Genomic DNA, 26,466 nt, shown 5'->3' with positions numbered 1-26,466 from the left:
GAGTCTGCATGTACTCAGAGAATGTGGTAAATTCCAGAAATAAACAACATAAGCTTTACATTGTGCACCCGCCTGCATCACATGATGAAATCGTGCGCCTTTCTGCTCTAAGACACCTGGGGTGAGTCATCCATTTGTCTAGCACATCAATGTGCCTGCTACCCATTCCTGAGTCACTTCTTAGCTGTTTCAGCATATTGCAGCACTTGCATTTAGAATCTGGAGTTCAGTATGATCTGAGGGCTCAGGCATCTCCTAATGGTCTTTGGACCCATTCCCAATGGATGCAACAGAACTATTGATGATATGAAGTTGCCGGCATGTGTGTGCTCATCATGGGTGTAGATATCACCTATCTCCATTTGGAGAAAAAGGTGGAACCTCTTTAGTTGTAGGTGTTACCAGTTAGGATTAAAATCAACTGCATGTAAAGTGAAATAACATTGCTTTAAGTCAGGAGGAAGTTAATTAAAGATCAGGCTAAAATGGCAACGTTATCACATATCTAATATGTGACTGGGTTCCATTCCGTCGTCTTCTTTTGCCATCCACAGAACAGGCCCTCCCTCTTCAGTGGGACACTAGTCCAAGACGGCTGACAGATAACACCACATACCCTTTTCACATCACCAACTTACAACTTGGGTTTAAATGTTTACACAACTCAGGAACCAAATCCTGTTCACACAAAGCTGGCAGGACATCTAGAGAAACACCATGGCATACACAGTCTACATTTTATTTTAGTAGAGTATCTGAATGTTTGCCTCACCTTGGTGGTTATATCCCAAACCCTCCCACATGACGTCGTCTTGGGAACTAGCGGGTCAGGAGGGGGTCAAATGGGCAGCCTTGTCAGTTTCCATTAAGCATTGATTCTTGTAACACCTTGTAATAACTCAGCTGATTCGGGAGATCCACCAGTTAAAACTTTCTCCCACAGATCCCTTCCCATCTGTAACTCAGGCATTCAGCATGCAGTGTTTTGCTTGCTTAGCACAGCAAGATGTTTTTGTTTTTGTTTGATCCTATACAACCCATTGAGGAATTACATGAGGTGCTCATGCTCCAGGATCAATCATTCCTGACAACCTAACGACTGAACAGTGCAGTGAGCAGTGTGCTGTGGTCAGACACAGGGTATAGCAGCACTAGTTTTCCAGGTAAGGGCCTCCACAGCAGTCTGTGAGTACTTGGATTGAACCTCTAGATAAACCCTTCTGAGAGTGGGAGAGAAGAGGGTTACTGCCAGCCCCCCAAACATCATCCATTCTAACATGTGTCTAAAAGCACAGCTTCACGTCTCCACTTGTCTCCTTTGTGGCTTTAAGGTTCGGAAGATGGCGAGGGCTGGCATTCGCACAGTAAACTAAAAGCTGGGTCACTTTCAGGCTACTGGAAAAATGAGATTTTTAGAGAATGAAAATGTATGGAAATGAGGTGCCCTTCACCTTTTGTTAAAATAGTTGTATATTTATTTGAAAGACAAAGTGATAGAGGGTAAGGGAGAGAGAGGGATTCTGTCCATTACTTCACTGTCCCACTGAATGGCTCCCACAGGAGTGGCTGGAGCCTAAGTACCTGGGCCATCTTATGCTACTTTTCAGTTGCATTAGCAGGGAGTTGGATCAGAAGCAGAGAATACAGGATTTAATGCAGTAATCTGATATGGGGGTGCCAGCTTTACCTGAACCCCTTGCACTGTAACACTTGGTCCCTGGTCCCCTAACAAAAGCTGTTCAGGGAAATAGAGCTGGTGGAGGTTGGACTCAAGGATCTCACCACTGACAGGTGAGCTGTGAGAACTATGGCCCCGAATCATGGACATGACTAACTCCAGGCACTTCTGTCAGGCTCACTTCACTTGCAGGAACTCAGTGAACACCCCCTGTTCATGCAGCCTGTTTCACAGTTGAATCATTTGTCAAATTGTTCTTCCATCTGGCTCAAAAACAGCTAACAGCTGAGTGTGAATTGGCTGCCAGGTGATGTGTCAAGTGCCTTCTCTTACTTACGGTTCATGCCACCCCAAGAGGTTGTAGCTCAGTTGGGAGGGGGCTCACAACCTTGGGCCACCTTCCTCCAACATTTATCAATAAAGAGAATGAAAAACTGTCATTATTCTGACCATCTGGGATGTACCAGCTCAGTACAGGTAACCTAGAAAAACCTAATTCCCCCCACTCATTCTAAATGTAGATTTGTCAACTTCCTGCTTTGGATGCACTACAAACACCTCAGATCGAGACAGCTCTAATCTCACTAAAGTTAAACTGGATAACCAAAACTATAATTTCTGAGGTTCATGCAGCCAGCCTATTCATACCCTTGGAAGCTTCGTTACCAAAAAGAAAGCAACCATGTAGCTCTTCCAGTTTCTCCGGGTGAAGAAGAGGTCAATGGGACTGGGAATGTGTAGGATGGACTGTGCAGGAGCGTCTGACATCTGGCAGCCTCTGTTGATGGAGTGTAAGGTGGGGAGACAACAAAGGCTTGCCTTGTAGTCAGGCAGTAGAGAATGAATGGGCGGCAGGCCATCTGCCTGGAGGTAGGGGTGGCCGTGAGGGGGCAGGCAGCAGGGCATGGCGAGCACGTGCAGTGACCACAGGACTGGGGAAGAGACAGAGGACAGCAGCTGCACAGGGCTTCTGCCAGTTCTGCTCAATCAGGGCTAGGGGTTCAAGGGCACTGACAGCAGAAATGTGGGATTCCTTGACAATGTGCCCATCTGGTATGGAAGTGGATGAAACTGAGCTGTTCCCAGGTTGGGTGTTTGCAGAGCAGATGCTACAAGGGAGAAACACAGATGACAAAGAGACAGGGTATTCTGAGAGGCGGGAGAACAGAGGCCTGAGGCATTAAGGCAGGGCTGGGGATCTTGAAGACCTAACGTGATATAGGTCAGAATGAGATGTGAAACAAAATGGACTATGGGATTTCTAATTTCGGAGTAGTGGCAGCCCTGGAGGAATGACAGGTGTCAATTTTGAATGATGGAAAAGTACTTGGAAGAGCTAAAAATGGCACTCACTGTCTTGTTTGTGGTTAAAAGGTGCCTGGAGCCAAGTGAGGTGCCTAGGGAATGTGATAAAGACCTAAACGTGCAGGGAGAGCAGTACGGGGCCACGGCATCTGAGTGACCTCAGGCAGTAGCCTTCTCCCTGAGCCTGTCCCATAAACCTTCATAAAGTGATGAGGTTGAACAGATGTGAATGTACCTGCTAACTACAAAACAATCTGCACATGGGCCTAGCATTTGTATGACCAATTGCAGCAGCTTCTCTCTTTTTTTTAAGACTTACTGTTTTTGAAAAAGCAGATCAGATTTATGGAGACAAAGATCTATCATTTGCTGGTTCCCTCCCCAAAAGCCTAAACAGAACTGAGCCGATCTGAAGCCAGGAGTCTTTTCCAGGTCTCTCATATTGAGTGCAGGATGCCAAGACCCTGGGGCATCCTCCGCTGCTTTCGCAGGCCACGAGCAGGGAGCTGGATGGGACGTGCAGCAGCCGGGACACAAACTGGTGCCCATACCGGACCAGGTGCTTGCAAGGCGAGGAAGGGTTTAAACATTCAGTCACTGCACCAGGTCCAGCAGTTTTACTTTTATGACGCCTGTTTTATTTCAGGTGAACATGAAACTACAGACAAGGGAGAGATGGTAAGCACATTCTAGGGTGTCAGATGTCACAGTCCAGTGTCAAGAGATAGGACAAGAACAATTAGATTTGACAGATACAAAATGCTAAAAATGTATCTTTCAGTTTCCCACTGGTAATGACTTTCCCATGTCAGCTGATGACTCTTCTGGAATAGACACTATTCCTACTCTACAAATGGCAAAAAATGAGGTGTACTAGGTTGGCAAAACAAAGCATTAAGGGCTCAGAAATTTTTTCTGTGAAGTGACAGCCAGCAAGCATTTTAGGTTGGGGCTGGCAATGTGGCCTCTCCCTGCAGTACCAGCATTCTAGATGGACACCAGTTCAAGTTCTGTCTGCTCCACTGCCACCACTCATCAGCAAGACGGTGCAGCTGCACTGTATGCAATCTCCAGGGGTTTTTTGCAAATTAAAAACATTTTTTTTTAAATGTTTGAAGAGAGCGTGATTATCCTGTTTCGGTGAAGACACTTTTTAAAAGATTTATTTTTATTGCAAAGTCAGATGTACAGAGGAGGGATTTCTTCTGTCCGATGATTCACTCCCCAAGTGACCACAATGGCCGGTGCTGTGCTGATCTGAAGTCTCCTACGCAGCTGCAGGGTCCCAAGGCTTTGGGCAGTCCTCGACTGCTTTCCCAGGCCGCAAGCAGGGAGCTGGATGGGAAGCGGGGCTGGCGGGATTAGAACCAGTGCCCAGACAGAATCCCGGCGTGTGCAAGGCAAGGACTTTAGCCACTAGGCTACCATGCTGGGCCCACAAATTAAAATTTTTACCACAGTTGTAGCCATTAAATCAATTTGTATTTTTGGCCAGGACATTTCTAAAAAAAAAAAAAAAACAAACTAATTGGTCAGCTGCCACATCTCAGTGAGGGCTGTATTTTATTTGCTGGTGATAGGAAGGGGAAGCCCCCCAGCAAAGTTCTTCACAACAACCTGGTCATTAATTTACTCTTTGAGAATAAAACCTAATTCATTAGGGAGACACACTCCCTGGTCACCAGGAAGTAAATGTATTTGTATGATCAGGAGGTCTTACCTGCGTAAACTAGACATCTTCCTTGCTCAGCAACATCTCACCTGGTTTCCAGACTATTCTGAGATGATGAAGGGATCCATAATAACAATTAAAAAAAAAAAAAGGATTCTCCATTCTGGCATTAGCTTAATTTTGTCCAAGTCTGACAGCCTAACCTGCCAGACTAGCCAGTCGTGGAGGGCTGGCGGGGTTGACAGCCACACAGATACCATCACGTTCCTTGTAACTTATGGCATAATGAAAATGAGGCAGCCAGTAAAAGATTTAGAAGTGTAGGGAGGGCCCAGTGCAATGGCCTAGTGGCTAAAGTCGTCGCCTTGCATGCACGAAGATCTCATATGGGTGCTAGTTCTAATCCTGGTGGCTCCACTGCCCATCCAGCTCTCTGCTTGTGGCCTGGGAAAGCAGTGGAGGACAACCCGAAAGCCTTGGGACCCTGCACTCAGTGGAAAACCCGGAGGAGGCTCCTGGCTCCTGATCTCGAAGCACCGGCCGTTGCAGCTGCTTGGGGAGTGTGAAACAACGGACAGATGATCTTCCTCTCTGTCTCTCCTCCTCTCTGTACATCTGCTTTTCCAATTAAAAAAATAATCTTAAAAAAAAAAAAAAAGAACTACAGGGAAAGGGAGACACAAGACATTGCTAGCTATCACTAGAGTGCTACCTGCCTGTAACTACCCACCTGCCAGAGGGATGCAGAAACAGTCTAATCACAGTGGTGAGCTCATCAGAAGGAATGGCAATGAGCACTGCTAGGCCTGGTGTGACGGCTCAACTGGCTGATCCTCCCCTTGCAAGCACTGGGATCCCATGTGGGTGCTGGTTTGGGTTCCAGCTGTTCCACTTCTCATCTGGCTCCCTGCTTGTGACCTGGGAAAGCAAAGGAGGCCTTGAGACTCTGCACCCACTCAGGAGACCTGGACGAGGCTCCCGGATCCTGGCTTCAGACTGGATCAGTTCCACTGGTTGCAGCTGCTTGGAGAGTGAACCAGCGAATAATTTTTCTGTGCCTCCTTTTCTCTGTAAATCTGCCTTTCCAATAAATCTTACAAACAAAACAAACAAAACCCAATGAGCACTGTAATGCATCCAGGAGCACATTCCAAGGACACACTTGTCTGTAAGCCAGGTATGTACCACCACAGCAAGTTCCACTGGGGAGTGCTGCTCTAGACAACACCCAGAATGTCAGTGTCACCTGAAGAATTCCTGATAAGTACACATGGTTCTCACTTTGCTATCCACCTACAACAAAGCACTCGGAATAAAGACATGGGCCATGGCACTAGCTTTCTCATGTCCAACAGCTAGGAGCACCCCTTCCTTTGAATTACACGGTCCTGGGCCCGGCGCGATAGCGTAATGGTTAAGGTCCTCGCCTTGAACGCCCAGGATCCCATATGGGCGCCGGCTCTAATCCTGGCAGCTCCACTCCCCATCCAGCTCCCTGCTGTGGCCTCGGACAGCAGTCGAGGATAGCCCAAAGCCTTGGGACCCTGCACCCGTGTGGGAGACTGGGAAAGAAGTTCCTGGCTCCTGGCTTCGGATTGGTGCAGCACTGGCTGTTGAGCTCACTTGGGGAGTGAATCATCAGACGGAAGACCTTCCTCTCTGTCTCTCCTCCTCTGTACATCTGCCTTTCCAATAAAATAATTAAATCCTGTCCATTATAATCAACAGAGGTACAATGCTTGGATCTAACGGCAGGTTCCCATCTGTGCCCATATTGGCCTTAACTGTAGGAGGCAGAGATAAAACTGAAGCTTATAACGCCTGGGGCTGGGCCAGCCACGTGGAAGTCCATCTGGGCATCCCACATGGGTGGCAAGAACCTAGTTATTTGGGCCACAATCTATTGTTTCTCAGGGTGCAGGCTTACAGGAAGTCGGAATTAAAACTCAAGCCCAGGGCAGTTTATGGAAGCGAGATAATACCCCAAGTGGCTACTTAACCATCATGCCAAACACTAACCCCAGGATGTTTTCTAACTCCTGACTGTAACTCAGACTAAGATGTCAAATCTGAATTACAGTAAGCTTTCTGAAGTGATTCTGAGTATACTTCCAGACATTTTTTTCTATGAATGAAAAGGAAGATTCCTATCAGTAAGCACTCTGCCAGGCCTCAGGCCCGCTCCCACAGTCCTCACTGACCCACAAGGACATAGCCCTTACCTCCACTAGCACAGATGCTCCCCGCCAAGCTTTCTGGCTTAATTCAAACGCACAATCTCCAGACAATTTCCAAAAACTGTTAAGGGCAAATCCCACCCAGAGTAACTCCATATCTTGCCATGTGCTAGCACCTAAGGGAGCACCAGCACTCCACCCTCATTTGGCACCAACAGGGCGGTTTTTCTTTGTGACCAAGAAATGCCAGGGGTGAATTGGAGAAGTGTTGTAGTTCCGGCTGTCCTCTATGACCAAGTCAATACAAATTAATTTCACAATTAGTCATGCTGATGCATTGCTATTTAGGACGACTGCACTTTTAACCATTAAAATTTTGGCATCATTCATAAAAGCAAACACAGTCAAATTTTAGAGTCTATAATTGTTTTTTTAATGAAGTCTTGTGACGACATAAGTTAAAATTTTGTGCTGATGGCCTATGTCCTGCACCTCAGTCCCTCCAATGAGTTGGCAAAAGCACCATTTACTAAAGACTGATGTACAGCAGTTCCCCAATGTAACGTTTCCAAGTAGCTGCTTCTAGACAATCTTCAACTCTAAGTTAGTCTAAGGTGGTAAAGAATCCAAAAGTCACGTTTCACTTGTTACTCTGGTCATGCTACTTTTCCAAGCACCTGATCTTAAAGACCATTAATCAAATCTGAGAAGCGGTAAATATTCAACAGCAACCACACTAACCTGCCTTTCAGTAAGGCAGCAGTTTAGATACAGGGAATTTTTTTTATTAGGTCGACACAGGTAAGAGCAGAAATACAAAGCAGATACTTTTGTCCACCTTTGGCTCTCTTGCTTTTAGCAGGTAAAGAACACAAACCAGAAGGTGGGTTGAGTCCTACTTGGTTCTGAGTGCTTTTCCTGGTATTTAAGTATAAACCCAACCTCCTAACGGGTTTTGAGATTTTTGTGAAAAGTAGAACATGAGTCTAGTCCAATCCTATCCTTTTAAAAGGGGAAAACGGGGAGAACATTGACTGAACTGGAAATTACCACCCACATCTCAACAAACCCAATTGCTTTTTATTTAACCACATAAAGCAATCTTGTTTAAAATCAGGACTGCCGAACAAAAATATTCTGTCAGCCGTTCATGATCTGAATTCTGGTATAGGAGAATTAAATTATGGTGGACATTAAAAAAGTCACGAGACATTTCTGTTTTGTAATAAATAAGGCAGTGGCCAAGCATTACTCGTTAGTGGCTTTTTTGAGATAAGCTATCAGGTCTGCCCTCTCATTCTTCTTCTTAATGCCGGCGAAGATCATCTTGGTGCCCGGGATGTACTTCTTGGGATTCTCCAGGTACTCCATCAGAGTGTCCTCCCCCCAGGTGATGCCTGCGGAAGAGGGGATGCAGGTTAAAGACTTCGCTCTCCCGATGACAGGAGTTGGCTACAGGCTATATTCTTGCAACTGGTGCTGTGGTACGGAACCGCAGCCCCCCTCTCACCTTTGTTCTTGTTGGCATCTGTGTAAGAGAAGCCGGCCGCTTGCCCGGTCTTCCGCCCAAACAAACCATGGAGATTGGGTCCGGTCTTGTGCTTGCCTCCTCTTTCCACAGTGTGACACTGGGCACACTTCTGAACAAAAATCTTCTTGCCTTTCTCGACATCACCCATTGTTGAAGTTCTGAAAAAAACGAAAGACCCAAGTTTAAGTTTTTCCCCTTAAGAAACAAGGACACGGGAAACCCATGATCCCTATTATCTACTCCATGGCCAACCTTCAACCTTCAGAGCTAGGACCGATTGCTTCCCTTAGCACATGCTCAGTACCCTTCCAACACTGAATACAGCTCTTAAGAGAACTGATGGAAAAGCTCATTTCCGTGTGCACACATGTTGGAAGTCCATGCAAAGCCAAGTAAAAGCCTCGTTCAATAACCCAGTTTCGAAACACGGGGTCAAGGTCACGAGGTCACACTAACCTCAACTGGGATGACCTTAAAACCCAAAGCACCAACATTTCACCTGGTTGGAAGTTTGGTGTGATCCTGTGTAGTACACTTGAGTCTAAGTAAAAACAGGCCCTGTTTCCCTCGGCCCGTGTGCGTCACCTGTGCAGCTTAAATTACACAGGCTGTGCCTTGCTGTAGCTGAGCGAACACGGTTATCTTCTTGTTTCTGCGCCTAAAGATGCCCAAGGGCGACCACGAGGGCACCCCAGGCAGGTCAGTTCCAGCTCCACGGAGCCTCAAGCAACCCCTCTTTGAGGAACACCCCGCGCGGTTAAGGAAAGAGCAGACCCCTTCCGCGCTGCAGCAGAAGCAGTTCAGCTCTCGGCAGACGGGAAGTGAAGGGGGTGCGCTCCGGCCTTCCGAAACCCTGCCAATTATCTCCTTAGTACCGAGGGCGGGAAGGCCGCATCAGCGTCAGACCTCCATTCAAGCCGCCACCGGTCCTTGACCCGCTCCACCCCACGCCGTGACCTCCAGGGCGCTGGCTTGGCCTCGTCCCGGCTTCTCCCTCCCAGCCCCGGCCGGCCCGTGAGGATCCCAGGCAGAAGGGCCGGGCCCCGGGCCTGCGCTCTCTTCACGGCGCGCTCCCCACCCAGGTGCACAACTCTCCCACAGCTCTTCCAGCTGCCCTCCTGAGGCTCCCATGCCCCGCGCTTACTGCGCTGGTCGTCCTCCGCGCCCGAAAGGTCGGCCCTGAGAAGCTGGACGTCCCGCTCTTAGCCCAAGGACACGCCGGCCTGCGTCTAAGTACCGGCGTTGGTGCAACCGCACTCGCTCCGCCCCCGCGCGGCCCGCCGTGCGGCCGGGGCGGCCAGCGCGCCGTGACGTAGCCGCTCCTCATAGGTCCTCCGGCGTCGGCTCCAGCGCGCATGCCGGCCAGCAGGGTAGGCTGTCCCCCGCGCATGCCCTTCCTCTGGAGGCCGGGCTCTGGGCCGGCTTCGAGGTGGGGCCGGGCGGCGCTGACGTCACCCTGCGCCTCCGGGCGCCTGCGGAGTCTCCGCCTGGATCTTGGGGCCATGTTTTCCTGAGGTAAAAGCTCTGGGGCGCAGGGTGGAAACGGCTAAGGCGAGTGACGTTCGAGTCTGGTCCTCACTTGACCGTGTCCGCACGTGTCCTGTTATTGCCTTCGGTCAGCTGGCGACTTTGACCCAGACCTGCGCACCCGCCCCACGGCGCGGCAGGAGTTACGGGTGTCAGCCGGCGCGAACTCCTGACCTTGTTCGCCTTCCGTCTTGGAGTCGCCTTCTCCCGCCATTCCCCTACCCACGCCCCCTAATCCGGTGGAGGAACCGGACTTATGGTCCTGACCCCTTTCTCTCAGTAAGGACACCTGGGCGGAATTTCGAGTCCTTTCTCCCAACCTCAGTGTCAACGATAGACGGGAGGAGAGTGTCCCAGAGCTTTGCGTCGTGCCCGGCATATCGGTTTTTGCTCCATTTCTTCCACCCTCCTGGGTACCGGAAGGCAGACTGGTTGGAGCACATCTCTCTGCCGATGCGGAAACAGAAATGGGATAGGCATTACCTAAGTGTGCATTGTGTCCTGTCCAGATTACTCACGATACTTTATGCAATGTTATGTAAGTTATGACATTGTATCATTTAGGAAATAAAAAAAATTTGTGCATGTTCAGTGCACAATTCTTATGAAACCATTTCCTGTTACTGCCAGCCATGCCCATCCTCTGGAGAAAACATGGCCCTACAATGGACAGCTGTTCTAGGAGAATCCCTAGGGTTTGTAGTATCAAGTATTACTAGTGTTTGTCATAAAGCACTTGACGGCGGGGTGTCAGAGTTCTGCTGTGGGTCAAATAGATGGCCCAGTAAATCAACTAAGCATGTCAATAGGTGGATTTCCCTTTACATTTATTCCCACAAGGAAGACAATAGAGAGCTGAAATTTCTCAAAAAAAAAAAAAAAACAATTTATTTGAAAACATTACGGAGAGCGAGAGCTCTTCCATCTGATGTTTGATTCCCTAAATAGCCCAATGGTTGGGCTTCTTCCGGGTCTCCCCAGGCAGTGGCAGGGCCCAAGCACTAGGGGCATCTTTTGCTTCCTTTCCCAAGGCTGTTGGCCAGGAGCTAGAGCAGAAGTGGAACTGCCAGGCCAGAAGCTGGCACCGGTGTGGATTGCTGGCACTGTAGGGAGTGTGCCTTTAAAAAAAAAAAAAAAAAAAGCCTTAGGACATTGTGGATAGGCTTGTTGTTGAAAATAATGGGAGTGAGCTTCAGACTGGTACTTGGGTCCCTCTGCTCTGTGTGGAAGATCAATCCAAACTGAGTCCTGAGCTTCTGCTTTTAGCCTGGCTTAACCCTGTCTGTTCGTAGGAACCCAAACCAATGGGTAAAAGATCTCTGTTTCTTCTCCATTCCCTCCCTCTTTTCCCTTTCTAGTAAGGTTAAATTAAGAAGTATGTGACTCACTGGTTATATGACTTGTAAATTGTCAAGCCAAGCGTGGATGTTCATGGCTCAGTTTTTAGCTTTTGGGGCAGAAATTTCAGCATATATAAAAGGAGACTAGATTAATGAGCCCCTCATACCTGTTGTCCACAGCGTATGTGTTCTACCACCTGTTTCCCCTCCTATATTAGGGTGTGTGGATTAGATGTAAAGAGGAAAGAAATGGACCACTACAATTTTATGATCATAATGGACAAATGCAAGGAAGTTGTCCCTTTTATTTATACAGAAAAAACTTAACAAACTCTGGCACAGACTTTTGAGGTCATGGTCAAGTGGGTGTATCCAAGAATAATTCTGCCATTTGTTTCACCTAAAAACTCTAGAAGCTCCTACTATAATTCTTATTCTACAACTCAGTCTTGAATCAGTTAAGGGATGAAGTATATCACAAAGGAGAACCTAAAGATCAAGGAAAGAATGAGACCCTAAACACAGATCCCTTGATTAGCATAAGGTCGATGGGGACAGCCGAGACAGCATGACTAGTAAAAGGCCCTTTTTGCAAGATGTTATTATTGCGCTGGGCGCCATGACCTAGCTGCTAAAGTCCTCGCATTGAACATGCTGGGTTGCCATATGGCGCCAATTCTAATCCCGGCAGCTCCGCTTCCCATCCAGCTCCCTGCTTGTGACCTGGGAAAGCATTTGAGGATGGCCCAGAGCATTGGGACCCCAGACCTGTGTGGGAGACCCGGAAAGAAGTTCCTGGCTCCTGACTTTGGATAGGCGCAGCACCGGCCATTGCGCTCACTTGGGGGTGAACCATCAGGCGGAAGATCTTCCTCTCTGTCTCTCTTCCTCTCTGTATATCTGACTTTCCAATAAAAAGAAATAAATCTTTTTTTAAAAAACTTATTATTGGGCCCGGCGGCATGGCCTAGTGGCTAAAGTCCTCACCTTAGATGCCCCAGGATCCCATATGGGCACTGCTTCTAATCCCGGCAGCTCCACTTCCCATCCAGCTCCCTGCCTGTGGCCTGGAAAAGCAGTGGAGGACGGCCCAAAGCTTTGGGACCCTGCACCCGCGTGGGAGACCCGGAAGATGTTCCTGGTTCCCAGCTTCGGATAGGCACCGGCTTGTTGGGGCTAACTTGGGGAGTGAATCATCGGATGGAAGATCTTCCTCTCTGTCTCTCCTTCTCTCTGTATATCTGACTTTGTAATAAAAATAAATAAATCTTTAAAAAAAAAGTTATTATTGACATTAACCTCCAGGCTCACATTGAGTAAAAAGCCAACTCCACAGCAGCAAACAATGCCTGAATGGATTAGAATTCTTCCACAGGGTGATCTGGTGTCCATGCAAAGGAAGGTGGAGCTGCATTCAGGTGGCTGTAGACTAAAATAGGAAAGAAAAGCCCCATAACTTAAATGTAAAATGAGAACACCACTGGCATGCAAAGAGTTGACTGTTAGACTGATAGTTGGGTTCTCCCCATTCAAGGACCAGAATCATATGTTCTGGCCTCTTCACTTCCCTTCCTGCTCCCTGCTTGTGGCTTAGAAAAATGGGAGGATTGTCCAAAGCCCTTGGGACCTTGCATCCATGTGGGAGACCCAGAAGCTCATGGGTTCAAATCAACTCAGCTCCGGCCATTGTGGTCATTTGGTGAGTGAACCAGTAGATGGAAGGTTTTTCCTCTTTTTCCTCTTCTCTGTAAATCTGCCTTTCCCAAGAAAACAAATCTTAAAAAAAAAAGTAAGTAACTGTCATATTCTTCCTATAGTAGAATATCTCTTAGAAGTGAGGAGAAATAGGACCTGGCATGGTAGCTTAGCAGCTAAAGTCCTCACCTTGTACGCACTGGAATCTCATATGGGCACCAATTCTAATCCTGGCTGTTCCACTTCCCATGCAGTTCCCTGCTTGTGGCCTGGGAAAGCAGTCGAGGATGACCCAAAGTCTTGTCATCCTGCACCCATGTAGGAGATCCGGAAGAGGCTCCTGGCTCCTGGTAATGGATTGACCCAGCTGTGGCTATTGCAGCCACTTGGGGCATGAACCAGCGGATTGAAGATCTTCCTCTCTGTATTTCCTTCTCTCTGTAAAGCTGCCATTGCAACGAAAATAAATAAATCTGAGCCAATCCGAAGCCAGGAACCAGGAGCTTCTTCTGGGTCTCCCATGCAGGTGCAGGGTCCAAGGCATTGGGCTGGCCTCAACTGCTTTCTAGGCCACAAGCAGGGAGCTGGATGGAAAATGAGCCACCGGGATTAGAACTGGCACCCATACGGGGATCTGGGTGTGTTCAAGGCGAGGACTTTAGCTGCTAGTCTATCGCTTCGTGTCTGATTTAGCTCTTTATAGTTTAATTTTGTTTCTTAAGTATATTTAGTTTTGTAAAGATGATGTTATTTAAATTATTGAACGGTGTAGTCACAGATGGGAGAGGGAAAAGAAAAAGGGATGGAGAGGGAGCGTGAGAGGTATCTTCCATCTGCTGGTTCACTCCCCAGGTGGTAGCAAGGCCTAGGATCAGGCCAGACTGAAACCAGGAACCTGGCATTCCATCTGAATCTCCTGTGTGGGTGGCACTGGCCCAGACACTTGGACCATCTCTTCTGCTTACTCAGGTGAATTAACAAACAGGGGGCTGGATCAAAAATGGAGCAGCCAGGACTGGGATCAGTGCTGACACAGGATGCCAGCACCGCAGGTGGTGGCTTAAATCATACTGCACCACAGTGCCAGCCCCTGGTTTCCTAATTAGAAGAAAAGATATTCAAAGAGCACCTGGTTTTACTTAGTTAATAATGTTAAAAACACTTCATTGACATGGTTGCATTGCCAGGACCCTCAGTTCTTCAGGGATTGGTGCCAAAGTGTTTGAAACTTGGAGCTTCTGTTGAGATGTAAACTACCTCTTATCCTTTCATTTTCCATGTGCTTTACAAAGTGCCCAACTATCAGATCACAGTGTAGTTGATTCTGTTATGGCTCATCTAGAGCTCTTTCGTTTTTTGAGACACTGACCTCTAAGGGCTGTGGCTTCTGAGTGAGCTCAGCTTGTGAGCAGTACTGTAACTCCCCTTTCCCTGGGGTCTGGGAGTGACAGGACTCTACGCTATTCCTACTTCCTGGTAGGTTCCCTTAACCCTGGGACTGTGGTGAATCGCTTATCCCCAGCTTCAGAACAGTCCCCGTGCCCCAGCTAAGCCTGCTGTTCTCTACACTAGAAGTTCTGTTTTCTTCAGAAAACAATCTTCCAGACGCTTGTCAAGAGTGAGGGCAATTGTTCAGTGCTACAGTGTAGGGTGAGGATATTGGTTGTAGAGAAGCTCCAGGGAGGGAGGTGTCTCTGCTTTCCCTGATGTCTCATAATTTATCCACCCTCTTCCCCAAATCCACTCCAACTCTTCCATCATTCTCAGCCTTCAAAGTTCCTGCCACCGTTTTGAAGGTTCTACTCACTGACAGTTTGGGGCTTTAACATCGTCAATTAGGGTATTTGCCTTTTATTCATTTTCTTTCCAAAATGTTCATGAAAGTTCCTACCAACCTACCTCATTCATGCTCTCATTTGCAGGATAAAACAAAAGTGCAATAACCAGCAATAACTATATATATATATATATATATATATATATATATATATATATATATACACATTTTTTTTTATCAGAAAGGCAGATTTAGAGAGAGACAGAAAGATCTTCCATCTGTTGATTCACTCCCCAAGTGGTCGCAATGGCCAGAGCTGAGCCAATCTAAAGCCAGGTGTTTGGAGCTTCATCTGGGTCTCCCACGTGGGTGCAGGGTCCCAAGGCTTTGGGCTGTCCCCTGCTGCTTCCCCAGGCCACAAGCAGAGAGCTGTATGGGAAGTGGAGTAGCTGGGCCATATGGGTTACTGGCAGTTGTAAGGTGAGAATTTAGCTACTAAGGTACAGTGCTGGACTCTACTATAGTTTTAACGTGTATTTTTATGAGGAAGAGAAATTAGATGCATGGATTTTTAGATCTATGAATCCTTCCTTAATATAGTTCAGAACTGAGTTTTTTTTTTTTTAATGAGAATACCTGAACATTTTTTCACTGTTACCTCTTAAAGGAGTATATATGTTCTCTACCATCAGAAAAGGTCAGATCCCTTAGTGCTGTCAGTTGGCAGTTAGGATGCTTCCCTTTTACAAGAGTTGAAAGGGGGCCTGACGCGGTATCCTGGTGGCTAAAGTCCTTGTCTTGCATGCGCTGGGATCCCATATAGGCACCGGTTCTAAGCCTGCTGGCCTTGTTTCCCATCCATCTTCCTGCTTGTAGCCTGGGAAAGCAGTCGAGGACGCCCCAAAGTTTGGGACTCTGCACCCACATGGGTGAATTGGAAGAAGTTCCTGGCTCCTGGCTTCAGATCAGCTCAGCTCTGGCTGTTGCAGCCACTTGGGGAGTGAGTCAGTGGACAGAAGATCTTCCTCTGTATCTCTCCTCCTCTTTCCAATAAAAATAAAACAAATATTTAAAAAACCCAGGAGTTGGAAAATATGACTATGACACTGTATGAAGAAAACGTGGCACCACTTGATGTAGGGAGCAGGACAGTGAACAACCCAGGTGAATATGTGCAGTTAAAACTGCCAATTCCTGTACTTCCGAGTTGTATCTCCCAAAGTTTGTATCTTTGGAATTCCAACTCAATGACAGGGTCTGTGGTAAAAAATGTGTACCTCTCATGTTGGACATTCCCAATTCCATTACCTGTTAAAGGCTATAGAAATTGCAGTGATGAAGGCATGGAGGCGACTTTGTTGCCTTTCAGTTCTCGCCAGTATTTCGCCATGTACGTTTTTGCTTTGCACAATACCTAATGTAACCAGTGCTATCTAGAATACAGCTGAAAACAAAATTCTGTAATTTTAACTCAGAATAGTTTTTTTTTTTTTAAGATTTATTCATTTTATTACAGCCAGATATACACAGAGGAGGAGAGACAGAGAGGAAGATCTTCCATCCGATGATTCACTCCCCAAGTGAGCCGCAACAGGCCGGTGTGCGCCGATCCGAAGCTGGGAACCAGGAACATCTTCCGGGTCTCCCGTGTGGGTGCAGGGTCCCAAAGCTTTGGGCCATCCTCAACTGCTTTCCCAGGCCACAGGCAGGGAGCTGGATGGGAAGTGGAGCTGCCGGGATTAGAACTGGCGCCCATATAGGATCCCAGGGCATTCAAGGTGAGGACTTTAGCCGCTAGGCCACGCCGCCGGGCCCAACTCAGAATAGGTTTTAACGACGTGTAACCAAATGACATATTTGTCATAAAATGAAACCAGAATTTTTATTAAACACTTAAGCCTCCCAATAAACTGTTTCAAAAACAATCCCTGTTGGCATACTGAATTGACTTGCATATGGGAAGGAGTTAGCTAAATTTGTGGTGAGCACCTTCCAGAAGTTGTTATCAGGGGACTCTAGAATAGGTTAACCAACTCTTCTTGCCACAATCAGAACTTATCAGTTACTAATTAAAGTCATTTGCATGTCTTCACAATAAAGTAATTTTGTTACATACAAGGAATAGTTGCTTTTCTCTTTCAGAATGTTGAAGGAAACATATCCAAACTGGAATGTGTGCATGCAAGCATTTTGGCTTTCATCTTTTCCACTGTCATTTTGTCTATGTGTTTACACAGAGCAGGAATGGGTTATGTCTGGTTCTGCCTGGGCAACCACAGGTAGAACTGAAAGCTCACTAAATCTAGAGCTAGCTAAATTTTAAACAGATAATTTTGTATGGCCCAAAAGTGAGATTACAAATACTCTAATGGCCCTTGGCAGAACAAATGTTTCCCAGCCCAAAGAGGAACAGGGTCTCCATGTTTACTAAGGTTATAGTCTGAGGCTGGCATAACAGCTCAACCGGCTAATATTCTGCCTGGCATTCCCGGCATCCCATATGGTAGCCATTTTTTGTCCTGGCTGCTCCACTTCCCATCTATCTACCTGTTTGTGGCCTGAGAAAGCAGTGGAGGATGGTCTAAAACCTTGCACCCCTGTACCCTTGTGAGAGACCTGGAAGAGGCTCCTGGCCTTGGATTGGCTCAGGTTTGGCCACTGTGGGCATTTGGAGAGTAATCAGTGGCTAGAAGATCTGTTGTCTCTCCTCTCTGTAAATCTGCTTTTCTAATAAAAATAAGATTAAATCTTAAAAAGTTCATAGAGCTGTCCATCTCTCAGTTGACTGCCTATTTCAGTTCTGTCTTTTCTACTTAATACTACTTTGCGAAAATAGCCACAAAAGGGACAGTATTTACATATTTTATTAAGGTACCATAGTTTCAATAGTCATGTGTCATTGACTGAACTTTTTCTTTTCAAGTTTTCATTTTTTGTAAAACAATGGATGATGTAAACTTTGTTGTACATGTTGCTTATGATTTTGGAGAAATTTCCTTGGAGTCCAATTTGAAGATGAGATGAAAGACTATTTTTCTGGCTCTAATATTTCGTTGCCAAATTGTTAACTTTTCAAGAAATCAGAACATTGTGTTTTCTGTGTTCTTCTGATTAGATCCTAACATAAATTCCTGAACCATAATCCTAATTAACAAAGGCATTTGCTTAATCCAGCAAAAAGAATTCAGAAACACATAGGAAATTGTGATTTTTTTTTTTCTTGTAAGAAGCTGGGTTTTGAAGAGAAAAACAGATATCTCAATTATAGAAATAATGGGAATTATAACCGTAAAACTGATGTCTCTTTCCCGAGTGCTCTTTGTCCCTGAGGTCTTTGTGGTCTTGCAGAATTGACTTAAGGAACCGCTTCTGGGCACGAGTTTTTGAGAAAGAATTCTGCAGCTCCAGCAGACTGCTCTGTGGTTTGGCCACTCCTGCTCTGGGAATCCAACCCAGAATAGGCTTCGTTCCTTCACCGCTCTCCAGGTTCAAGCACGACTGTTCTTCTGGTTTCCTTAAAATACGCTCTAAAGAAACGTCCTCCATAGGTGGAAGCTTCTGCAGAATACTAGGGTTCCTGAAGCCGTAAGGGTTTAGACACATAGAGTACTTGTCATAGAAGGTTGGTTTTATGTCTTCGTAGTCAATGTAATTATTAGCTTTATAGTAAGGCACGGCTTGGGGTTTTAAAGATAGCTGTCTCCGGTACAAATCCTCTGTCTTTTTAGTATCTGTGATTTTTGGATATGGTTTTATGTTATAAGCAGCTGTCAGATCTTTTGTGGGGTAATAAGACGGCAGTGGATAGGTAGACAACAAGCTTTGTTCTTCCTTAATCTTCTCTTCAGTGTCCTGGTTTCTGTGGGTCACTCCAGCCAGTGAATTATCACGAAGTGCCATCACTTCTGCAGTACTAGGGACAAAGGTGTGAAAAGTACACAGAACCGTAGGGGTGCAGTCTGGACAGGAAGTTGGTGTTTGCTGCACAGTAGGCTCCAGAAGTCGTCGTTTTTGAAGCAGCCTGGCAATTCGTCCTTCCAAAGGCCTGGCAGGTTTTAAGGCAGGATGGGATTTTTCTTGCTGTAGTGGTTGAATGAAGAGAAGAAAATCAATGAGTAAGTTTGACATCATAAAGATGCTGCACAATGGCATGTCAAAAGTCATACTATCCATTTTCACTGTTGGAGTTACCATTAGATGGATGTTGTGTGCACCTTGCAGTGTTCTTTGGTAACTATTTGAAGCATTGAAATATGGGTCTAAATAAATGTTTTTTTCTCCTTTACCAGTTACACATAATATGGAAATAACATGTTTTTCATTTGAAGAGAAACATCTATGTGGGAACACTGCACTTTGTAGCTTTCCAAGATACACAAGGATCACAACAAAACTGCCCATCACCCACAGACAGCATTAGCAGGCATGAAGTCTTTGTGTGAGGCCAAGGCAAGGGTTCTGAATGAATTGGGATTCTTTGCAGAGGATGAAATTCCTGTGCCTGACTTTCCCAGATTGTGACTGGGAAGGAAGGTCTGTAGTGAGCCTTTTAATTGAGTTGTGGTGCCAGCACTTAGGCTGCTTTCTGATGTGTCCCTGAGCTTCTCTCTGAGACGTGTCTTAAATGTTAGGAATTCAATCATGTCTTGCAACTGCAGAAGTTGTGTATTTGAAGTATTATTATTAGGGGTCTATGTGATGGCTCAGTTGGCTATTCCTCCTGCCACAAGCACTGGCATCCCATATGGATGCCAGTTTGTGTTCTGGCTGCTCCACTTCCTGTCTGGCTCCCTCTTTATGGCCTGGGAAAGCAATGGAGCATGGTCCAAAGCCTTGGGATGCTGCTTCCACATGGGAAACCAAAAAGAAGCTCCTATCTGTTGGCTTCAGATAGGCTCAGCTCTGGCCATTGCAGCTATTTGAGAAGTGACCAGTGGATGAAAGACCTCTCTCTGTTTTTCTTTGTCTGAAGTTCTAATAAAAAATAAATAAATTAAAAAAACTCCAAGTGTTATTAATAGATAGCATGTCAGGTGAGAGGAGAAAAAAGAAAGGGATGACTGGAAGGGAATATGAAGGAACTTTCTGGAATGATAAGGTTTTAAGATTACATGGATATTTGCATTTGTCAAATTCAGGGAATGCATACTTAAGATCTGTGCAATTTTACTGAATGGCTATTTCATTTTAAAAGAAAAAAACCCGTAAGCAAATGCTGAATTCTGGGTAATGATACGTATGTTTAGTGGTTAGAGGTAAACTCCACAGTTTGGAGTACATAAAAATATTGCAGTATGTTATTGATGGATAGTTAGATGGCTTGATAAGATGGACAGGTTATGTGTTAAAACAAGTACAGTAAAATGTCAATGGTAGAGTCTAGGTATTTGGCTGTTAACTGTAAAATTATTTCAGCTGAAAATTTTTATGATAAACTAGAAGAATGTATTTATGGTGATGATGGAATTGACAGAATGATAGGAATGAGAATGGTGGTAAAATAACTGTAGCTTGGACTTAAAATTAGATTTAAGAATATCTTTTGGAACCTAATCTGGTCACAGTTTGAAGAATTTCCCTACTGAGCTGCTAAAAATCTCCTGTAAGTTAATCATGCTTGAGTAAATATTATGAAGAAAAGTTCTCAGCCCTTTACATGTTTGTCATTCAATAAAAAAACAGGGCGAATAGGGCTTATCTTAAACTCGGAACTATTCCTTTGAGCAGTTTTTAGTACCTTTCTCTTAGTTTACTACGAAATATTTGATGAATATATATTTGTTCGCATTAAAATATGCTATCCCAGAGTCTGTCATTTATTTGTCATAAGCCGGATTCACTGAAACCTCCTTTAAACTATTTTTAGTACATTTTATCTTGTTATTAATAGATATTTAAGTAGTTATTTACTTGCACAATCGTTTTGGGGGTAACATACTTGGCGAGCATCCTTGGTGTAACCGTGTATTTCTGGTAAGCTGCTTGCTGAGGGCCTGAGCTGTGTGGGGCTCTAATGGGGCTGCATGTGGGGATGTGGAGCATTGCTGAGCTCCCCTGAAGGGTCAGAGGACGTGGGCATCTCGAACACTACAGTGTTCATTGCAAGTGAAAGCTAGGAACAATTACAAGCGTTCAGTGATTGAGCAGAGAAGGCACAGCCTACAGGATCATCTTTGGTCCTACGACTTTTTTAGCACTTTATGAATTGCTGAGGCTTGTATAGAATGAATATACTCAACTCAGTCTAAAAAAGGTTTATAGTGGAAACATTTTACAGTTGTTTTATATGTGCCTTTCAAAAATTTACTTCTTTGAAAATATTAAGTTTTCTTCTAAAATTTGCAATTGTAGAGGATAAAATTTAGGTTTGAAATAGAGCAACATACATACAGATGTATATGTGTGTGTATATATATATATATATATATATATAAAATATATGAACTCTCATTTCCACAACTACCTTGCGAGATGACACTTTCTGTCATTGAAGGCCTTGTGATGAGTTCTCACAGGCCATCTTTTGCACATCACCAGTTGAGAAGTCTCTGTTGCTTCCTGTGAAGAGTTTGCCGGCTTGGACTGCAAACTCAGCCACCTCTCAGTGGCTGTCGTGAGACTGCTGTGAGCAAGCCTCTGCCTCAGAAGCAGCAGTCACGACCAAGCTGGGCAGAGAGGCGGAGGGCCGCAGAACTCACCAACAGCCTCCTTCAGCAAGCAGCTACGTTCTACTCCATAAATCAACATTTTTGTAAGTCATTTTAGCAACTGCACAGGTTGCATAGTAGAAAACAGCTACAGCTGGCAGAGTAGAAAATGTATATTAAAACATAGCTTGATGAAGAGGGAAAGAAACCTTGATTTTTTTCCCCAGTTAGTGGATGAGGGTATTTTGATCAATTCAGATCAGTGTAGATCCAGCTTTAAATATGAATTAAAGTTTCCCTTTGCCAGCTTTAGTGTGATCCACTAATATTCATGATACAAATAAAAAGCAGGTAAAAGATGCAGGAGCCCAACCCCTAAAGAACTGTGAGGTGACTATAACTACTTACAGGCTCTGGGTCAAATCCTGTCTGCCCAGTTAACTCTGCTACCTCCTTCTCATGGTAATCATCCAGTTCAAGGGGGTCCATGGGCCCCAGACCTTAATGGAAACATTGTCTTGTTATTTTGTCAGAGTACATGAAAAAAAATGGGGCTTGAATTATCTTTTATATGAAAACTTACCCACTACCTTTCTAAGACACATATCATTAAAGCCAATTAAATGAAAATGAGTCTCCCACCTGCCCACTGAACTGACCACCCACCTTCACTACTCTAAGATGGAAGCATTTGCCAAAGTTCTTGATTTTGTGATAGCTTCTACCTGCAGTTTTGTGACTTTGTACCTGTGAAGTCGTGAGTGTACGAAGTGAGCCAGTGGTTCCTTTCAAGGTTTCTTTGTATGTTGGCTTCTTTGGCGGGATAGATTGGGTCCCAGGAACTCAAAGTTGTGTTAGGAGCGAGGGTCTTAGGAGGTTTCGGGTAGAATACTGGCTTGGTTTTCTCAACACATTTAGGAAGCTAAAATATGAACAGGAAGACAGTTGTTGTTAATGCCACCTAGTAGTATCAACAGATGACTCACTGCCACAAAAGAAAAGGGCCAACAGGAAGTTCCAGGCACAAGTCAGACACCATCTTTCTTCCGCTGCCCCCTTCACTGCTTACTAATATTCTGGATCTGTACACAGGCTTAAACACATCTTATCAAAGGAATGCTGAGGTAGTCAGCGTCTCCTCCTCAGCAGGAACTCTGATAACATATTGTCAGAAATGCCTCTCGATCCTCATGCACTCTCTGGGCTCAGTTTAGCCAAAATTGTACGACTCTCCCTACTCTTCCTTCCTTGCCTAACATACAACCACTTTATGGCTTTTTTGAATGTCTGATGAAGGTGAAGTCACTCAAAATTTCCATTCTTGAGACATAACTATTTAGTTTTGCATTTTCAAAAGAAGTGTTAAGGTGAACATCAATGAATTTCATTACAGTCTTTCTGGTTCCTTAGAAAAATGTGCCTTGGGCCCAGCATGGTGGCCTAGCGGCTAAAGTCCTCGCCTTGCACACACCAGGATCCCATATAGGTGCCAGTTCTAATCCTGGCAGCCCCACTTCCCATCCAACTCCCTGCTTGTGGCTGGGAAAGCAGTCAAGGATGGCCCAAAGACTTGGGACCCTGCACCCATTCTGGAGACCTGGAGGAAGTTTCTGGCTCCTGGCTTCAGATTGGCGCAGCACTGGCCATTGTGGTCACTTGGGGAGTTAATCATTGGATGGAAGATCTTTCTCTCTGTCTCTCCTCCTCTCTATATATCTGACTTTGAAATAAAAATAAATCTTAAACAAATGTGCCTTTTCTCAGACTGATGGCATTCAACAACTGTTTGGCAAACACCCATCTGTGCACAGTGATGGTGTGGAAGAAGGATTAAGAAACCAGTACTGCCATCCTCAAGTATATTAGCAAGCAGGGGAGGGAAGGCATGAACAAAAGTGAATGGAAGTAAACTGTTATAAGAGGCTGAATGGGTCTGGCATGGTGGTCTAGTGGCTAAACCCTCCCTTTGTAACTGCTGGGATCCCATCTGGGCACTGGCTTGTGTCCTGGCTGCTTCACTTCCTAATCAGGCTCCCTGCCTGTGGCCTGGAAAAGCAGTAGAGGATGGCCCAGAGCCGTGGTACACTGTACCCATGTGGGAGACCTAAAAGAAGCTCCTGGCTTCTAGCTTCAGATCAGTTCAGCTCTGGCCATTGTGGCCACTTGGGGAGTGAACCAACGGATGGAAGATCTTTTCTCTCCGTATCTTCCTTTCTCTGTAAATCTGTAAATATATATATATATATATATATATATATATATATATATATATAGAGAGAGAGAGAGAGAGAGAGAGAGAGAGAGAGAGAGAGAGGCTTAATACAGTTGGAAGTGGAGGAGAAACAGAGATTGATCTAGCTGAATGGGGAAGCGGGTCTGCGTGTAGAGAGGGAAGGAGGAGACAGAGCCCATGTTGTTAGGTCAGACCCCAGGGGCTGGATCTCACATGATATGCAGAGATGTAGGGAACAAAAACCTATGAGGGTGGTGGAAAATATGGAACTAGGACTTCTGGAACATTTCTGGAACGTTATTGCTCCCTGTTGCTCTCATAGGCCCATACTTAACATTTATAGAGTACAGGGCTACTGTACAAATGGAAGTTCATGTTCCATTTATAAGCCAAGCAAAGTTGTTACATAGCAACAGCAACTGTCACTATGTTGTTTTCTCCTACTCTAACAAAGTATCTTCCTAGCAACCTGGTAGACCAGGTTCAAATAGAGACTTTTTGGACTACTCTCTGCACTGGGACATGTGGCTCGGGAAGATGCAGCCGCTGGTGCCTGCCTCAGCACCCCTTACCACCTCCTTCTTGCTGCCTCCACCCATCCTCCTTACTGCCAGCCAAGAGCTTACTCCTGCCCCCTTTGGCCTAGAGATGTAACGTGGTTGCCAGTAGTTGGCCATGGGAAGATGGACTTGAGGGGAAGAACGCAGGGAGGCTCTGGGACTGGAGTCAAGGTCATCTGGTCAGGGAATTCCAAGGCCCAAGATCCAGAGTACACTCGTCCAGAGTGCGAGATGGGGAAGCATGGACTTTATAGATGTATGTTTCCTTTTGCCTCATTAATTCCTGGCCATGCTGTGAGGACTGCGGCCAGAGGAAGGTGAAGTTGGGTCTTCTCAAGTCCCTGGCCCCAAGGATACTCCTGCTTGTAACAACCCCATGAAGCTGGGAACACACTGAGAATATATACAGTCAAAGACACACAGACATATGACAGTAGGGGTGTTGTGGTACCAAGTGGCTGCCTGGAATGCCTGCATCCTATGTTAGGATAGCCTGATTTGAATCCTGGCTACTCTGTTCTTTCAATCCTATCCCTCCTAATGTCCCTGGGAAGCAGTAGATGATGGCTCAAACACTTGTGTTCCTGACAACCATGTTGGAGATCCAGGATTTTCTGGTCCTGCCATGACCTGGCCAAGTGCTGGCTGTTGCATGCATTTGGGGAGTAAACCAGAGGATGAAAGCTACTGTTCTGTGTTCCTTCCTCTCTGACCTTCAGCCTTTCAAAGAAATCCTTTAACAACAACAACAAAAAAATTCTAAATCTATGACTTACTTATTCAGGGTAAAGAAAGCCCTCTTTGTTCTCTTATCTTTTTCATTTTCCTAGCTAGCTGACTTGGAAATAAGGCTTTTTTTTTTTTTTACATTGCTGTAAAGGGTTGGATTAATCTTTCTGATTATACTGACAAACTAATAGCAGTGGTCTGCAGAGGTGTAGTCAGAGGCATGAGGAAGAGAAGAGAGTGAAATTTTACTGTAGTTTCTGGTGTCTCGCAAGGGGTTAAGGAGCCAGGAATCATTTGTGAGTGTTGAGCACAGCAGGTTCCTTGTGAGAAGGAGGGATCAGTCTGAGGGGACAGTGCGGAGGAATGCTGGCTGTCATTTATTCTTAGATACCCTTGACAGGCCAGGGTTCGTGTCTGGTGTAGAAGATGAGTGTAAGGCAGGAAGGACACTCCATTCTTGCTGTGTTAGTTTCTAGGTAGACAAGCCAGTCTGCAGAGTTTTGCCAGTAGCTTTGGATTTAGGATATTTTCTCAGCAGGATAGTACTATATTAAATATTCTCTTTCTGGCTCTCTCTGTCTCTCCAAATGTTTATTACATGTAACAATATATGCAAGCTTATGAGGATTCTGTGGTAAGCATCACACTCTACAGATTGATACTAAAACCACAGGAAATAAGGTTTAGTACATTAAACAGAATTAAAAAAGCACTTTATTATTATTATTATTATTTTTTTGGTTGTAGCCTGAATGATGGCATTTGCCTTGAATGATGAAAAATGAGATACTCTTTGGAAATGGGGAAATTAGCATTTGGGGAGACAGTTTCTTTAACAGCAACTTAGTTCTTCTAAATGCCTGCATCAGCTGAGGCTGGGCCAGGCCAAAGCCAGGAGCCAGGAGCTCCCTTCTGGGTCACCTAGCTCAGCGGCAGGAACTCAAGTACTTGAGCCATCATCTGTTGCTTCCCAGTATCCCAGTATTGACAGGGAGCTGGACTGGACCCAAAGCAGTTGCTAAGACTTAAACTGGCACTCCTAGATGGGTGTGGGTGTGGATGTCTGAAGTGGTGTTTGTTTGTTTGGCTTTTTTTGCACCAAGTCAAGACCTGGGGAGGAGAGTGGAAAGCAGAAAAGCAAGTGTGATTGTGGAACAGAGAGGGGCAGAGGCCCCAGACAGGAGTGTGGACATGTTGGGTATGAGTTGAAGAGTAAGGTGGGCCAAGAGACGGTATGGGTCTGTTTTCCATTCTGTATCCCTGGCTGAGACAGAACAGGTCGGGGCAATGGAGAAGTGCACTGTGGGCCTTCACTTATTTGAGAAGAGGATGGTTTTCTAAAGCAGTTGGCTGCCTGTGTGCTCCCAAATGCACCATGGCCCTCTGAGGATGAGCATGGAGTAAGGGTGCTATGGTAGAATGAGAGAACTGTCCCAGGACTGAGCATGTATCTCTAGGAATGTGTGCATTTGGGAGGGCTTCAGGTGGAAAAGTGGGCGGATGGCCCGGGGAGGGAGGGGTAGTGCCTTTGATCCCTTACAGAGGGATGTGAGTGTCTTGAGTGAGTTTAATGGACATTGTGCTGCTTAGAGGGC

The 26,466-nt window shown here is 45.6% G+C and overlaps 2 protein-coding genes and 1 long non-coding RNA gene across 4 annotated transcripts in view; 1 reads left to right on the top strand and 2 right to left on the bottom strand.

The window, feature by feature from the left end:
• Positions 1-7,892: 7,892 nt before the first annotated feature.
• Positions 7,893-9,649, bottom strand: LOC101519014 (cytochrome c, somatic). The gene is made up of 3 exons (XM_004582433.3): positions 9,508-9,649; positions 8,343-8,521; positions 7,893-8,229 (listed from the first exon to the last, which is right to left on the bottom strand). Exons 2-3 carry the CDS (start codon positions 8,509-8,511, stop codon positions 8,081-8,083), a joined length of 318 nt encoding a protein of 105 aa, XP_004582490.1. The 5' UTR covers positions 8,512-8,521; positions 9,508-9,649; the 3' UTR covers positions 7,893-8,080.
• Positions 9,650-9,744: 95 nt separating this feature from the next.
• The window catches only part of LOC131482730 (uncharacterized), a 97,761-nt gene continuing 81,039 nt past the window's right edge, over positions 9,745-26,466 (top strand). The window contains exon 1 of the long non-coding RNA XR_009247252.1: positions 9,745-9,878. This is a non-coding gene — a long non-coding RNA (uncharacterized LOC131482730). The remainder of the gene's footprint in view (positions 9,879-26,466) is intronic.
• The window catches only part of SPMIP4 (sperm microtubule inner protein 4), a 28,694-nt gene continuing 19,965 nt past the window's right edge, over positions 17,738-26,466 (bottom strand). For both annotated transcript variants that reach the window (XM_058678008.1, XM_058678007.1), the window contains 3 exons: positions 22,097-22,271; positions 21,758-21,849; positions 17,738-18,782 (listed from right to left, as the gene is read on the bottom strand). In XM_058678008.1, coding sequence (XP_058533991.1) covers positions 17,961-18,782; positions 21,758-21,849; positions 22,097-22,271 — 1,089 coding nt within the window. In that variant the 3' untranslated portion in view covers positions 17,738-17,960. The remainder of the gene's footprint in view (positions 18,783-21,757; positions 21,850-22,096; positions 22,272-26,466) is intronic.

This window comes from Ochotona princeps, chromosome 20 (assembly GCF_030435755.1).
Source record: "Ochotona princeps isolate mOchPri1 chromosome 20, mOchPri1.hap1, whole genome shotgun sequence".
Classification (NCBI taxonomy): Eukaryota; Metazoa; Chordata; class Mammalia; order Lagomorpha; family Ochotonidae; genus Ochotona; species Ochotona princeps.
Note: the sequence above shows the minus strand (reverse complement) of the source record. Positions and strands in the feature narration are given on the sequence as shown.

What these genes read in the sequence shown, in the direction of transcription:
- LOC101519014 (XM_004582433.3), bottom strand. Translation starts at nt 8,511, where the DNA reads ATGGGTGATGTCGAGAAAGGCAAGAAGATTTTTGTTCAGAAGTGTGCC. An exon ending in AGATGCCAACAAGAACAAAG is followed by an intron (nt 8,230 to 8,342) that starts GTGAGAGGGGGG and finishes CCTCTTCCGCAG; the next exon opens with GCATCACCTGGGGGGAGGAC.